The sequence below is a fragment of the Arvicola amphibius genome, chromosome 10 (genome assembly GCF_903992535.2).
Source record: "Arvicola amphibius chromosome 10, mArvAmp1.2, whole genome shotgun sequence".
Taxonomy (NCBI): Eukaryota; Metazoa; Chordata; class Mammalia; order Rodentia; family Cricetidae; genus Arvicola; species Arvicola amphibius.
Window position 1 is genome coordinate 38,484,235 of NC_052056.1, and position 16,948 is coordinate 38,501,182.

The following is a 16,948-nucleotide window of genomic DNA, read 5'->3' on the forward strand; positions in this document are numbered from 1 at the left end:
GTTAGCATGAATATGTAACTATTTAAAAAATCTGTTCATCTGATGCCAACAAATTGAAGTTTACATAATTTTAAATACTGGAACCACTTTCTCTCACATGTATATGCTGAAGATTATTTGATCCAATAAATTAAACCAAGTAGAGATTTATGGGATTAACTCAACAACAACACGTACACATTAATAAAGTAAATACTTTCTATAAAGCATATTAAAGATTTTTGACATTAATTTTGTTATAATAGTATCTGAAAACATTACAACATTGTGATAAATAATATACAAATGTTCTCTTAAAATATCATGAATGAGGAGCCCGCTTCCCTAAAAATGTTATTCTATTAATGTTAATCTTGCTTTCTTAAAATGACTTTGTAAACCTGATAAATCATCTCAGTAATCTTTTATAATAATGAACATCTAGGGCTGCTTTCTGTTAGGCTGCAGACTTTTATACACAGTAAACAAATAGGTGGAGTGGGGGTGACAAACACCATCAGATTTCCAACGGGATCTTTGTTTCCTTTTGCGATAATGAACCAGAAGTACTTTGGAAACAACTGTGCTGCAGCTACCATTTCCCAGGAATTGTGTTCCCACATTCATACCACTGGACATAATTGATTTGGGAATGACCACCTATTTCTCCAAACTGGACAGGTTCCTGACGAACGGCTCTGAAGTAGCTTAAGAGGAAAAAGAGTTTATTTAGTTTACTAGGTCTTCCATATCTTTGCCCACACTATTCACAGATATAAGGCTGTTTACTCTGAGTGAAGCAAAGCAATAGAGAAAACTAGTAATTATAGAGGATCTGATACTTAATCCAGAAACACAATGACCCTAGGACTTAAAACCTTGGCATTTATCTTAGCAACTCAGTACTATAAGAGTAGTTTCAGCAGCCTCTTGATGTCCACGTGTCTTGTGCAGGCATTTTTTAAGAGGCTTGGTATTTTTGTGTTCATGGACAAAATGTGTTACTAAAAACCTTAAATAATCAGGTGTTTCCTGAGTGATCTGGACAATGTACACCATTCTGCTCTGCTGAGGCAAGAGTTAAATTTTCAGTCCTACTTACACAGTCTGCTGCTAATATGTATTTTGCAATTTGCTGAGTATATTCACTTCTTAGACTTCTTATAATTGTTTTATATAGATCATTTTAAGGAAAATGCTATGTTTTCCTTGTATGGTAGAAACAATTGTTAAGGGAGCAAAGAAGATGTTCAGGCATGTTCCATATGACTGGAGCTGTGAGGGCACTGACTGGGATAACAGGAGGGCTGGAAACTTGGAAAAGATTTTCATTTTCTCAGAATACATTTATAGATCTAATTTTTCTAGAGATGAGCTTGAATTGAGAGTCAAGTTTCTTCTTCCCCTAGTGACAAAGTAACAGTTCTGTTTCCATTTCTGTCAACTGATTCCTTTCCTTGCTAAAACCCTTTACTTGGGATGGTCAGAAAGCATACCTTCCTTGGTGGGTCAGAGGCAGGCTGTTGTCCTGTGCGGCCATCTAAAAATGAATCCACAAACTGGCTGTGATCTTGTCTATGGCCCCTCTGATCTCCTCTGTTGTAAAACTTTCCTGAAGGACCAGAAATGAGACAATGTCCTTTTCTTTAGTGTATGGCAATTCCATGATTGATTACTTCAAAAAATAGTTTTGCTTTCCTTTTCCCTTACTTCCCAGAGGAAAAGCCACAAGCATCTCTTGCACCAGGAAAGGTTTCCCAGCTGATGTCCTTGCTTAACTCTTACCCCCAATGTTCTCCTTTCCCTGTCAGATCACAGAGACTTTTAAAATGCAAGTTATTACCCCCTCCAATTCTCCCCAGCAGTCTCCCATTATTGTCAGAATACAACTTCTCCTTTACTAACTCTCAGCCAAAACTACAGTATGTGTTGCCTCGGGCCTTTGCACTTTTTCTTTTCCTCTACCTCTCCAGAGACCCTGTAGTTAATTTCTTCTCAAAATTTATTCTAAGCAGACATGATACCTTTGCACACAGACCTTCCCTAAAACTGTTCAAGTGAAGGAGCCTCCGTTTCTGCTGAGCCATTCTGTCTTGGGTAAACATTCATGCCATTGTTGCCCCGGTGAGCACCTTATGTGGCAGGCCAGTATTGATGCATGCAGCGTCCACTGTAGGCTGAGACCGATGATAACTCTTCTCCCCTAGTAGTTGTAGGCAGACTTTAGTCACTTTCCAGGTCAGTCCCAGATTGATTTCTCTGTCCTGTGATGAAAGTGTGTATGTTCTACAATACAGTTTCATGTCCAGTTCTGGTGGACAACCAAACACAAGTGCAGTAGCTTGGATTTTCTGGGTTTCTGAGCCCTCCTTGGCTAATAACTCACAGGGAGCTATCCCAGACCTAGTACTGGGATTTGTTGAAGAACCCATGGGTATGTGGACAGCATAGTCCACCCATACAAAGCATCTCTGTTCAAGCTCCATTTTAGAAAACCAATATTTAAAAATCCAAAGTAGTGGATTCCATCAGGCTTCCCCATACATCTTAGTTTGGTTCGCTGTCTCCTGACCCCTTCCTAACATCTCCATTCCCATACCCCTTTCCACATAGTTTTTCTGCCTTCGTTATTTCTCCTCCACACAATCTCCACCCCTGCACTTTACCCTTCCCTCCTCAGCCTTCCTTCTCCAATATTACATGTGTGCTGTAGGATGGGACTTTTTTTTTTTTTGCCCTCAACTTTTCCTCATTATACTTGAATAAGGGAAATGGTCGTTCTTTTTTTAAATAGGGATTCTCATTGTGTGTGATGTCTGTATATGACTTCCACAGCACATGTGGAGGTCAGAGGACAACTTGTTTCTTTCCTTTTGCCTTCATATAGATTCCAGGGATCAAACTTGGATCATCACATTTGTATGGCAAGAGCCTTTCCTAGGAAACCATCTCATGTACCCAAAATGATCACACTCTGAGAGACACCTGAGTGACACAAACCTCTTTGGTTTCAGAAGAATATTCAAATGTCTTGGCATAAAATGACACACCAGATTATATAGGCAACATGTTCCTATCGGTTCCTATCGCCTTTGTCAAATATTTCAGTCCATCCACACATGGTGCTGAAACCTACACTGGTCTTCACTCCCATTTGGTGCCAATTCCTAATTATTTGCTTTTGAGAGAGACAATGGAGACACAGACTGACTCACTCAGCAGACTGGCCTGGAATTCCATTCATAAACCAAACTGGTTTCAAACTCAGAGATCTGCCCGCCTGTCTCCCAAGTGCTGGGGTTAAGGCTTGTTGGGATTAAAGTCGTGTCACACACGTGGATAATTCCTAAATTACCCTTTGCCATCCCAGTCACTCTCAGAGTCAGTGTGCTGCACCTGGGTTGCATTTTAAATCATTTCCATCCTTCAATGATGTTTGGAGGAGCTTTAAGGAGCTCAGCTCAGCTCCAACCTCTCCACATTTCCCCATTCCACTCCCTTTGTATTCACTGCAGTTCTCTGGGAATGACTAGAGAAGGTGGGGCCATGCCTACTAGATCATTTTATAACTTCTGAGAGACCTTAAAACTGAAAAATCTAAGGCTAAATGTAAGTATGTGTACAAAGAGATAAAATTCACCTCTTATCCTGGCTCTGTCCCTCCCCAAAACACCTTGTATAAGCCAGTGTTTTGAAATTTATTATATTGCATTTAAAGATAGTCACACATGATACTGCTTCAAGGGACATTTTGTACCCCCTGTATACTATTCTGGGACCTGGAGATACAACTGAGATCAAAAGAGACAGAAACCTCAGGATTTCTTATAATAAACTGTGATAAGATAGTTATGTTAGGTTGCAAAATATATATAGTAAATATACAACTTTAAATAAGCAGCTAAGAGATGCCTTACTGAGCTACTATATGAGCCTCAAGAGTGTGTGATCCTTAGGATGAGATTGCAAATATAGTGGGCTAGCTGAGTGCTTGGTGTATAATGAGAGTCATAAATTCATAGTAACATTCTTATGAAGAATGTCTGAAATCATGAGTAGTTGGCTAGGTTTCTGCACCCTCCGCCGCCAGCCGGCCTTTTAGGATGAAGAAGCACTTAAGCGCTATCTGTCTCTTGCTGGAGCTCTTCACTGACTCTTCCCAGCGCCTGAGCCCTTAAATCTCTGTCTGCTATCCCCAGCTGAAGCGTCACGTCCCAACTCGTCACTGTCTCTTACACTTTCATCCTGAGCGATACCAGCAAAGGATGCCTTGCGATGTCAGGTTGTAGTCCGACCCTTGCTAAATTGCTGTTGTTTTGGGTAGCCGTGTCTCTGGTTCTCGTTTTTTCATCACAGAGTTAGAAAGCCATACTAAACTAAACCAAGTTTCAGGCTCTACTCCGGGTTGGTTCTCACACAAATCCCAAAACTGGCTGCTGGTGACTCTAGTCCAAAATCTCCTCAAATTTTGGCGGGGCCATAGTCTCTAGCAGTAGGTAAGGAATTAGGGTAAACTGGAACTCCCAAAGTACACAGCAAACACCTGGTCTTTGCAGATTACCCACGCTCCCGGCCTTCTTGGAACTTCTTCCGGGTCACAGCCCAACACACAATCATCCCCCTCATGCCTCTCCTCCCTAGAATCCCTTGGTTCCGTCTTTGAGGAAGTGGAAGGTTTTAGGGCATCGGTGTCTGCCACCGTGGTGCTGTAGACTACAGGCAGGCGCGGCTGATCTCCATGGTAACGGCCGGTGCGCAGTTCCGATAGGCCAACGTCTCAGTCCCGCCTTCCCACCCTAGGAGAGTGGTTGTGTTTGAGGGGCGCGCGGCGGAGCCGCTGAATTTGGGATTCCCGAGCTGAGGCGGCTTACGTCTGGCGGGGGGCGGCCGGCGTTGCCGGTGGCGCCCAACTGTAGGTGAGTGTGGTCGGCAGGCTTCACGGGGAGCTCCGCATCGGCCCCGCCGCGGATCACTGGTCGGGGGACACCGGGCAGCGGCGCTCAGCCGGCCGCCCCGGCCCTCGGGTCTCCGCCGCCGTCACCTGCGCAGCCTAGGTGGCCGCCCGGTGCCCGCCGCCGTACGCGGCCCGAGAGCACAGACACCCGCAGGGTCTTGTCTCCCCGGGGGAGTCCCGGAGGAGGGCGAGCCGGCCAGTCCTGCGTGCGTGCATGGCCCCGTGACCGAGCGGCCGGTGGCAGCCAGGCTGGGCACGCAGCCGAGGATGAGGGAAGGGAGCCTGCCCCAGCCCTGAACTCGGGCCCGGAACAAACTTTGTGCCCCGCGGGGGCGGCGGGACTCAGACTAGGCAAAGGGCAGCGCTGTTGCCGCAGTCGGAGACCCACGCGTGATCCTGCTGGTGCTAATGGGCTGGGAAGATGAGGGAGAGTTGATCCAGGAGTCAGAAGTGTTCGCAAGAAAAGGAACCTCGAAGGGAGTTCTGAAAGAAAAAACCTGGGGTTGGTAGTGTGGGGGTGTGTTTGTCGCTTCGCCACAGGGATACCAACAGGAGGGTGAGCCCTAGGCGACTGGAGAAAGTATTTGCTTGGTTTATTTAAAGCGCTGCAGTTGATCTGTGGAGAGAGGACCGTGTTGAGGCTGGGACAGATATTTGAAATCACGGATAATAAACACGTTCACTTTGGGAGATAGTTGGAAGTTCTCCAAGCACACAAAGGACGACTTTCCAGATTTGAGCGCGGTGACAGGAGAAGAGTTTCTAACAGTGTAGAGTCCTTTCCAGAACATGAGTTAATAAGGATTGTGTGGTTGGAATGGCTGTAAAGGGTCAGGGTCGGGAAATGATCTGTTAGAAAAAAGTGAGACGGTTTGGAATAGGTAGGGAGAAAAATGGAAAATAACTCAAAAGTTTCAGGGGCTGAAAGTATATCCAAATGGTAGAACTCTTGCCTCCAGGAGGCCTGGCTTGAAGCAGTGTGTATTCATAACACTGCTTTTACTTCCTTGATCCTGGATCAAGATGGCTGGGAGTGTGGATTAGTGGTAGAGTGAATACATAGCATGCACAGGCCCCAGATCTTCAGCATAGGGGCTTTGGGGAAGCTTTTCTGAGCGAAGCCTTTGTTTTATGGGTTTAATTTTCTCTTTACTGATTTCTGCTCTAGGCTTTATCTCCTTTTCTCTGCATATGTTGCCTTTTGTTTCTTTTTCTAATTCTGTGCAGAACAAGCGGATACTGATTTACTACTATAATTTTTTATGCTACATATCGAATAGTGACTCTCCACTGACATCACATGGTTTGTCAGGAAAACTGCATGAAAAAACAGGGTTCAGGGAACACATGAAAAGGGAAATTTTGTTGAGTCTTGGGGTTTCATCGAAAATCAGAAAAGGATCAATCTGGGAGAAGGAAAACTTAAGATTTTTGTTTATCAATGAAAAAATAAGGCATTAAAGACAGCCATTAAGACATCCTTGACAATGACGTCCTTGTATTTAAAGATTGTTTCCTTGCATTTTATTTTTCACGCTGACTGTAGTGATGGTGCCTACAATATGGCACCTGAGCAGAACAGGGTGCGGCTACACCATGCACACAGCCGGCTGCACACCGAATGCAGTGACAGGCCCTTCTTTCACACAGATGATATGGGTACTAATGTCTAGCTGCTCCCGTCTGCTTACTTACCCTCCAGCAGCCTGTGTCTGTTTTTACTGATTGTTGCATTTTCTTTTCTATTTCTCTTGCAGAGATGCTGAGCCGATTATCAGGATTAGCAAATGTTGTTTTGTGTGAATTATCAGGCTATAATGCTGAACAGAACAGGAAAGCTCTCTTAGAAGCTGTGAGTAACTTTGTCCAGATCGAGTAACAAGACCTCCGTTGTGTGTTCTTCAGAGGAGAATACCTTAGGCTAGAGGGATGTGAGCAGCCTCCCTCACACAAAGTAGAAGTGATGTTTAAAAAAACCACTACCACTCTGTAAATGATCCTGTGCTAAGGACTGTTAGTCCGAGAGGTGTGGGGACAGAAACCAAGTGTAGATGAACCGGGAAAGATGGGTCTCTGTTGTCTGCTTAGCCAGTTTAGTACCAAACTGTCTTAAGTTATTGTTAACATACTCCTCCTCCCCTTCCTCCTCCCTCTTCTCCCCTTCCTCCTCCATAGGGACATAGCTCCTGTTCCATGGGAAAAGTGTAAAGAGTAAATGGGACTGCAGCACCATTTTTGTTTGAAAACCCCTGTTTATTTCTATAAATCTGTCTGCCTTTCATGTAGTTTGCATTGTATTTTCCAACCCTTAAGGATTCAAAAGAAGTCCATTAACTTTTTCAAAGACAGCGGCAAGCCAAATACTTAAGGGTTTTTGTTTTGTTTCAATTTTCAAATAACTTAATTTGTTTTATTTGAGACAGGGTCTCAAGTATCCCAGGCTGGCCTCCAACTTGCTCTGTCACTAGCCAAAGATGGCCTTGGACTCCCGATCTCTCAGCCTCTGCCTTCTGAGTGTTGGATCCGAGGTGTGTGCTGCCATCCATGACAGTTGATGCAGGACCAGGAACTGAAGCCAGGCCTTGTGCAAGCGCGGCCACATCTCCAGCCCTCGGCTCGGCTCTAATTTTAAATTTTGGGTTCCTTCACTTAATACTATGTAATCCTGGCCTACCTTTATTTTCCTCTTGGATAAAATTAGGATAATAAAAGTTCTGGGGCTGGAGAGATGGCTCAGCAGTTAAGAGCACCCTAGCGCTCTTCCAGAGGTCCTGAGTTTTCAATTTCCAACAACCACATGGTGGCTCACAATCGTCTGTAATAGGATCTGGTCTGCAGTACTCATATATAAGCTAGAAATAAATCAAGTTTTAAAACAAACACTTGAAGTTAGACAAAACACTATATTGTAATGGCAAGGATAACTGCTGTGGGATTAGTTAGGGCTCAGTTCAAAGAGAGGAGTTGGCCAGTGATTGAGGTGAAGATGTAGCAGTCCCTGTGGGGAGTTACCGCCTTTCCCCTGTGCATTATTTTTATTGCTTTGTCCAAATCCCAGGAATTACACCAGGAATCTGGCATGGAATTGAGTAATAGCATACAAGGTGATGCTCTGGAACGCCTGGCTGATGCAGAGAAGTTAGTGGTGGAGCTGAAAGACATCATTAGACAGAAGGATGTTCAGCTCTGGCAGAAGGATGAAGCTCTGCAGGTATTGTTGTTCGCTATTTGCTGAGCATTTGATAAAGACAGGTCATCCGCTTAGAGCGTTAGACCTGCTTCTTATTCCTAAGTGCCGTAATGTGTTGCCTGCCGCGAGCAAGTTGTATGCTAGGTAAACTCGTTTATGGTCTTCATTGCTCTACGGCAGGAGGAGCATGAAGCTGCTGATAACAAAAATTAAATAAAACTTCATGCAAAAGCAAAACTCACTTCTTTGAACAGACACCTCTAAGAAATGAAGGCGTAAGGAGGGGCTGCTTCCCCTAAGCCTAAGGAACCTCAGGCAGCTGAGCCGCTCTCCAAGGTACGGGAACTGGATAGAGACTTGGTGTCCTCTGAGCCAGGAGCCTACCACAGCATCTCTGCGGTCATGAGGTGGTACAGCAGAAGTGCTGTCCTTCCCTCTGAGCCTGTGGTTTGCTTGGACCGAAGGCCACACTGGGAGAGCAAAGGCATACGGAAATGTGGGCCTGAGTTGGCAGGTGTTACCCAGACTCCCAGTGGGACTCTGAAAGGGCTGACAGGAAGACATGAGTCCTGGAGTGAGACAGGAGAAGCATATAGTTTGTGGATGAGTTTGATTATTGGTTAGAATATTAAAACTGTGATCTCTAACATTTTTCCCCGGCTCAGATATCCTTTAATTGCTTAACTAATAGAGAATATTCTCTGTTTATGTAAGTAAATAATGATGCATTGATGTTTTAGGAACTATGAGCTGAGTTGCCTGGCTCACCCTGGTACCCTGTAAGGAGGCTGGCAAGGTTTATGGTGGCTGCCACAGAGCAGCGTCTAGTTGGGATGCAGAGAGACTAAAGCAAGCTGTCTTTAGAGGAGTGTGGTATTGATCCTGGTGTCCTCTCCGCCTTTCTGTTCAGAGCCACTCTCGGGTATCTGTGTAGAGAACAGGGACTGCCGGGTTTTGGGGACGTTTGTGCAGATTACACTGATGCTGCTGGGCCACTGTGGCTCACAAAGGTTGTAAGTCAGCCTTGACTCCCCCTGCCCCTGTATTACGTTATCAGAAATGTTCGTTCTGAGGGGAGTTTTTCAAGTTCTGAGCCCTTGAGGGCACTTGTTACCTCCCAGTACCCTACTTAGCCTTGCCTTTCAGGGACATTGCTTTTCCTTCTTTGCACTGGGGATGTGGCTCGGTAGAAGAGCGCCTATGCAGTGTGGATGAGGCCCTAGGTTTAGCCCCTCCTACAGCAGGGGCACGGGAGGGAGGGGAATAGAATAGGGTTGTTTAGCATCTCAAAGTTGGTTTTTAAAGCAAGTAATTTCTTTGTTTGAATTATTTTCTTCCTTTATGTTTCCTATGGCAACCCTGGCTGAGGTGGCAGGCACTAACCTTTGCCTTTTCATGTTGATTCTTTCAGACTTCCCTTGAGTCGGGTTGTTAGATTTTTTATTTATCCATTTTCTACCCTGCATTTCACTCTAGCTTTCTACTTAGCCCCCAGGCCTTAAATGTGCCAGCGTCTTCTATCATCATTCCCTCTCCGTGTTCAATAAGTGATGTCCAGCCGTCCCAGTCCGCTCCAGCTGTCAGTCACAGCAGCCCTGTAACCATGGTGTGCCATGGTGTGCTTAGCGCAGCGTGCATGTGTGCACGTGTGTGGCGGGGGCATGGACGGACAGCGACAGACAGAAAAGCATATCAGAGACAAGAAGAGGGCGTGTCAGATCCCTTGAAGCTGGAGTAACAGGTGTTTGTGGGTCCTAGGATCCAAATCCTAGTCCTTGTGGTTGTAGAACAAGCTTTCTTAAACTCAGCTATCTTCCCAGCCCAAAATTCATCCCTTTTTGTTAGTTTTTTCTTCTTGATTCTGTTGTTGTTTAATTTTGTTGTGGTGGTTGGTTGATTGGTTTTATTGTTTGTTTGATACAGGTTAGGCTTTCTATGTAGTTCTGACTGTTCTGGGACTCTAAACCAGGATGGCTTCTAACTAAGAGAGATCCTCCTGCTTCTGGCTCCTGAGTGCTTCTGTCACTTTAATGAAGCTGTAATTAAATATCTCTAAAAGGCAAATAGTGTAAAAGATAAAATATATATTAATTATAACTCGGAAGTAAGTGACTTTAATCTATTGCAATTTTCAGGATGATGAGAATGAAATTTCAGAAGAAATGAAAGTAGAAGAGATAAGAAGTGAACTCCAGGAGAAGGAGAAATTAATTAGCAATTTGCAAGCCCAGATTCACCAGGCTCAGTCAGAACAAGCCTTGAAGGTAGGAGTGAGTCACCTCGTTATTATTAGCTTAACAAATCACTACCAGCCAACAGATATCCATGGTAAATGCCTCTTTCTAGATGATCAGTAGCTATCTCCCATCGGTCGCCCCTCCCTGCCTGCCCCTCCCTTTCCCTTACTTCCACGAGTACTCATTTATCAGAGTTTGCCTGTGTGTGTGGCATTCTCGGTTGGCATTTGCACCTTACTTCCACATCTACTCATTTATTAGAGTTTGCATGTGTGTGTGGCATTCTCGGCTGGTATTTGCACATACTCACTGTATTCTTTCATATATGGATCATGTGTTCTCAGAAACTCTTGAATTACATGATTCACAGCATTCGGTCAGCTCCGATGCTTTCATTTTCTTCCGTGCAGGTATTTTACCAATTTTGATTAATATTTTTTAGATTTATCCTTTTTATTATTTAACTCAAGGCATTCTGTTTTGTGTTTGGCTTTCTCTTCTGAAATGAGTTTTCTTTTATATCAACTTTATGAATTTTATTACTTTTTAAACTTTTCAAATTCTAATTTTCCTTTCATGTCCTCTTCATTTTTCTTAAACATGTTTAACTCTGAAATAAGTTACAATGTCTTTCAGCATATTGTTCTGCTCCTTATTCTTCATGATTTTTGTTGTTGTTTTTGAGGCAAGGTCTCACAATGTAGCCCAGTTTTACCTTGAACTTGTGGCATTCCTCCTGTCTCAGCCTCTTGAGTGCTGGAATTATAGGCACAAGCCACCATGCCTGACTTTTGAATGATATTATGTAATTGTTCATTCATTTTCTGTGCGAATGTTTTTGCTTGCATGTATGTATATGCACTACATACCCCCAGAGGTCAGATGAGGACATTAGATCCCTGGAACTGGACTTACAGATATCTGTGGGTGCTGGGACCAAACCTGGATCCTTTCACAAGAGCAGCAAGTGCTAGTTGCCACCGAACCTTTGCTAAACCTCTATATATACAGATTGCATATGGGAATTTTTCCTGTGGATGGCCTGCATCTACCCATGGTCAAACAATGGGAAGTGTTGCTTCTCTCTCTCTTTTTTTTTTTTTTGTTATATGGCCATTTTAAGGAACTCAAAAAATAAACAGGAAGCTTGAGTAGAATTTGAGAGAACAGTTTGTTATAATGAACCAGAAATACAAGATTCCACTGAAACTGAACAGCTGACAAAACATAGTTGAAATTAAACCTTCAAGAGGGTCACATAAAGGCAGTTATGTGGATTAGACCAAGATTGGTTCTGGACATAGATAACTGCATTTCAGCATGAGTAGCATATGACCCCTTCCCAGCAGTTAGTTTGTAAACAGTCTTCCACCTTTGTATCTTCTGCCATATCAAATGGCTTCTTCTATACTAAATGTGTGCAGGCCTCTTGGACGTGACACAAAGCCAAAAAAACTTAAAAAATCTTATTTTAGGGTGGAAATTGTACATATCCATCTCAGCAAGTCAGCTGCCACTTATGCAACGTCACTGACCAAACCAGATGGCTACCTTGTGTGAGCCTCTCCCGGCCCAGCAGCAGTACCAGCACTTCCAGACTACCACCTGCACACCAGCCTAGCACACACACCTTTACAAAGTGTTAGCTATGACCAGAAAGCTTTTTTTTTATTAAAAATTTCCATCTCCTCCCCTCCTCCCACTTCCCTCCCATACCCCCACTCCCTCCCTCTCCAGGCCAAAGAGCAGTCAGGGTTCCCTACACTATGGGAAGTCCAAGGTCCTCCCAACTCCCCCCAGGTCCAGGAAGGTGAGCATCCAAACTGACAGGGCTCACACAGAGCCCGTCCATGCAGTAGAATCAAAGCCCAGCGCCATTGTCCTTGGCTTCTCAGTCAGCCTCCACTGTCAGCCACATTCAGAGAGTCCGGTTTGATCACATGTTCCATCAGTCCCATTCCAACTGGTCTTGGTGATCTCCCATTAGATCTGTCCCACCGTCTCAGTGGGTGAACGCTCCCCTCGCAGTCCTGACTTCCTTGCTTATGTTCTCCCTCCTTCTGCTCCTCATCGGGACCTTGGGAGCTCAGTCCAGTGCTCCAATGTGGGTCTCTGTCTCTATCTCCATCCATCACCAGATGAAGGTTCTACGGTAATATGCAAGATAATCATCAGTGTGGCTATAGGATAAGTCCAGTTCAAGCACCCTTTCCTCTGCTGCCCAATAAACAAGCTGGGGACATCTCCTTGGACACCTGGGAACCTGTCTAGAGTCTAGACTCTTGCCAACCCTAAAATGGCTCCCGTAATTAAGATATATACTTCCCTGCTCCCCCAACCACCCGTCCTTCATCCCAGCCATCCCATTCCCTCAAGCTCTCCCCATCCTCTCCTTCTCCCTTCTCTTCCCGTATCTCCCCTTATCTCCACCTCACCCCCACCCCTGTGCTCCCAACCCCTGCCCAGCAATTTTGTCCATTTCCAATATGCAGGATGATAACAATGTTTTTCTTTGGATTCACCTTCTTTTTTAGCTTCTCTAGGATCACGAATTATAGGCTCTATGTCCTTTATTTATGGCTAAAATCCACTTATGAGTGAGTACATACCATATTCCTCTTTTTGGGTCTGGGTTACCTCACTCAGTAAAGTGTTTTCTATTTCCATCCATTTGCATGCAAAATTCAAGATGTCATTGTTTTTTACCGCTGAGTAGAACTCTAAAGTGTATATGTGCCACACCTTCTTTATCCATTCTTCTATTGAGGGGCAGTTAGGTTGTTTCCAGGTTCTGGCTATTACAAATAGTGCTGCTATGAACATTGTTGAACAATGCTTTTGTAGTATGATTGGGCATCTCTTGGGTATATTCCCAAGAGTGGAATTGCTGGGTCCTGAAGTAGGTTGACTCCCAGTTTGCTGAGAAACCACCACACTGATTTTCAAAGTGGTTGCACAAGTTTGCATTCCCACCAACAATGGATGAGTGTTCCACTTACTCCACATCCTCTCCAGCATAGGGTATCATTGGTGTTTTTTATTTTAGCCACTCTGAGAGGTGTAAGATGGTATCTTAGAGTTGTTTTGATTTGCATTTCCCTAATTGCTAAGGAGGTTGAGCATGACCTTAAGTGTCTTTTGGCCATTCGAACTTCTTCTGTTGAGAATTCTCTGTTCAGTTCAATGCCCCATTTTTTAATTGGGTTAATTAGCATTTTAAAGTCTAGTTGCTTGAGTTCTTTATATATTTTGGAGATCAGACCTTTGTCTGATGTGGGGTTGGTGAAGATCTTCTCCCAGTCAGTAGGTTGCCTATTTGTCTTAATGACAGTGTCCTTTGCTTTACAGAAGCTACTCAGTTTCAGGAGGTCCCATTTATTCATTGTTGCTCTTATTGTCTGTGCTACTGGGGTTCAACGTAGGAAGTGGTCTCCTGTGCCCATGTGTTGTAGACTACTTCCCACTTTCTCTTCTATCAGATTCAGTGTGGTCAGATTAATATTGAGGTCTTTAATCCATTTGGACTTGAGTTTTGTGTATGGTGATAGAAATGGATCTACTTTCATTCTTCTACAGGTTGACATCCAGTTATGCCAGCACCATTTGTTAAAGATGCTTTCTTTCTTCCATTGTATACTTTTAGCTCCGTTGTCGAAAATCAGGTGTTCATAGGTTTGTGGGTTAATGTCTGGGTCTTCGATTTGATTCCATTGGCTAACATCCCTGTTTTTGTGCCAATACCAAGCTGTTTTCATTACTGTGGCTCTATAATAGAGTTTGAAGTCAGGGTTAGTAATGCCTCTGGAAGTACTTTTATTGTATAGGATTGTTTTGGCTATCCTGGGTTTTTTGTTTTTCCTTATAAAGTTGATTACTGTTCTCTCAAGGTCTGTGAAGAATTTTGTTGGGAATTTGATGGGGATTGCATTGAATCTATAGATTGCTTTTGGTAGAATTGCCATTTTTACTATATTGATCCTCCCAATCCAAGAGCAAGGGAGATCCTTCCATTTTCTGGTATTGATGGAGGAGTGTCTATGTGTTACTTTCATTATTAATAAAGAAAACTGCCTTGGCCCTTTAAGAGAACAGAAAATTAGGTAGGCGGAGTAGACAGAACAGAATGCTGGGAAGCAGAAGTTGGGGAGATGCTTCAGGCAGTCGCCATAGTGAGTCACTATGATTCTCCTCTCTGAGATGGACGCAGGTTAAGATCTCTCCTGGTAAGCCACACCTCGTGGTGCTACACGGATTACTAAATATGGGTTAAAGGAAGATGTGAGAATTAGCCAATAAGAGGCTGAAACTATGGGCCACGCATTATTTAAATGAATACAGTTTCCGTGTAATTATTTCGGGTGTAAAGCTAGCCGGCGGCCGGGTGGCGGGACGCAGCCCCGCCGCTTCCTTCTACATGGTATCCTCTTCAATTTCTTTCTTCAAAGACTTAAAGTTCTTGTCAAATAGATCTTTCACTTCCTTGGTTAGAGTTACCCCAAGATAATTTATACTATTTGTGGCTATTGTGAAAGGTGATGTTTCTCTGATTTCTCTCTCTGCTTCTTTATCCTTTGTGTATAGGAGGGCAACTGATTTTTTGGAGTTGATCTTGTATCCTGCCACATTGCTAAAGGTGTTTATCAGCTGTAGGAGTTCTTTGGTAGAGTTTTGGGGGTCGCTTATGTATACTATCATATCTGCAAATAACGAAAGTTTGACTTCTTCCTTTCCAATTCAAATCCCCTTGATCTCCTTATGCTGTCTTATTGCTATTGCTAGAACTTCAAGTACTATATTGAAGAGGTATGGAGAGAGTGGACAGCCTTGTCTTGTTCCTGATTTTAGTGGGATGGCTTTGAGTTTCTCTCCATTTAATTTAATGTTAGCTGTCGGCTTGCTATATATTGCTTTTTTTATATTTAGGAATGAACCTTGTATCCCTAATCTCTCCAAGACATAAAGGGGTGTTGAATTTTGTCAAATGCTTTTTCAGCATCTAATGAAACGATCATATGGTTTTTTTCCTTCAGTTTATTTATATGATGGATTACATTGATAGATTTTTGTATGTTGAACCAGCTCTGCCTCTCTGGAATGAAGCCTACTTGATCATAATGTATGATTTTTTTGCATGTGTTCTTGGATTCGGTTTGCCAGTATTTTATTGAGAATTTTTGCATCGATGTTCATGAGTGAGATTGGTCTGTAATTCTCTTTCTTGGTTGAGTCTCTGTGCAGTTTTGGTATCAAGGTGACTGTAGCTTCATAAAAGGAGTTTGGCAATGACTCATCAGCTTCTATTTTGTGAAACACCTTAAGAAGTATAGGTATTAGCTCCCCTTGGAAGTTCTGGTAGAATTCTACATTGAAACCATCTGGTCCAGGGATTTTTTTTTTTTTTTTTTTTTTTTTTTTTTTTTTTTTTTTTTTTTTTTTTTGGTAGGGAGGTTTCTGATGACAGCTTCTAATTCCTCATGGCTTACAGGTCTATTTAAACTGTTCACCTGATGTTGATTTAATTTTGGTATATTGTACTTATCTAAATAAGTGTCCATTTCTTTCACATTTTCCAATTTTGTGGCATACAGGCTTTTGTAGTAAGATCTAATGATTCTTTGAATTTCCTCTGTGTCTGTGGTTATGTCCCCTTTTTCATTTCTGATCTTATTAATTTGCTTGTTCTCTTCTTCCGTTTTATTGGTTTGGCTAGGGGTTTGTCAGTCTTGTTGATTTTCTCCAAGAACCAGCTTTTTGTTTCATTGATTCTTTGGATTGTTTTCTGTGTTTCTATTTTGTTGATTTCAGCCCTCAGTTTGATTATTTCCAGTCTTCTACTCCTCCTGGATGAATCTGCTTCTTTTTTTCTAGAGCTTTCAGGTGTGCTGTTAAGTCTCTAATGTGTGTGCTTTCTCCGTTTTCTTTATGTGGGCACTTAGTGCTATGAACTTTCCTCTTAGCGCTGCTTTCATAGTGTCCCATAGGTTTGGGTATGATGTGTCTTTGTTTTCATTGAATTAAAGGAAAACTTTAATTTCTTTCTTTATTTCTTCCTTGACCCAGGGTGGTTCAGTAGTTGACTGTTCAGTTTCCATGAGTTTGTAGGCTTTCTGGGGTTAGAATTGTTGTTGAATTCTAACTTTATTCCATGGTTATCCGATAGAATACAGGTGGTTACTACAATTTCTTTGTATCTATGGATGTTTGCTTTGTTACCAATTATGTGATCAATTTTTGAGAAGGTTCCATGCAATGCTGAGAAGAAGGTATATTCTTTTCTGTTTGGGTGGAATGTTCTATAGATGTCTTTTAGGTCCATTTGGTTCATTACATCTGATAGTTCTCTTATTTCTCTGCTGAGTTTCTGTCTAGTCGACCTATCCATTGGTGAGAGTGGAGTGTTGAAATCTCCTACTATTAGAGTGTGGGGTTTGATGTATGCTTTGAGTTCTAGTAATGTTTCTTTTACATAAGTGGGTGCTTTTATATTAGGGGCATAGATATTCAGGATAGAGACTTCCTCCTGATGAATTGTTCCTGTTATGAGTATAAAGTATCCATCCCCATCTCTTCTGATTGATTTTAGTTTGA

General features: G+C 42.9%; 1 protein-coding gene across 1 annotated transcript in view; it reads left to right on the forward strand.

The window, feature by feature from the left end:
* Window positions 1-5,254: 5,254 nt before the first annotated feature.
* Hcls1 (hematopoietic cell-specific Lyn substrate 1) overlaps window positions 5,255-16,948 on the forward strand; it is a 69,550-nt gene continuing 57,856 nt past the window's right edge. The window contains exons 1-4 of the mRNA XM_038344949.2: window positions 5,255-5,435; window positions 6,691-6,785; window positions 7,992-8,144; window positions 10,259-10,387. Of these exons, the coding sequence (XP_038200877.1) occupies window positions 5,342-5,435; window positions 6,691-6,785; window positions 7,992-8,144; window positions 10,259-10,387 (471 nt within the window). The 5' untranslated portion in view covers window positions 5,255-5,341. The remainder of the gene's footprint in view (window positions 5,436-6,690; window positions 6,786-7,991; window positions 8,145-10,258; window positions 10,388-16,948) is intronic.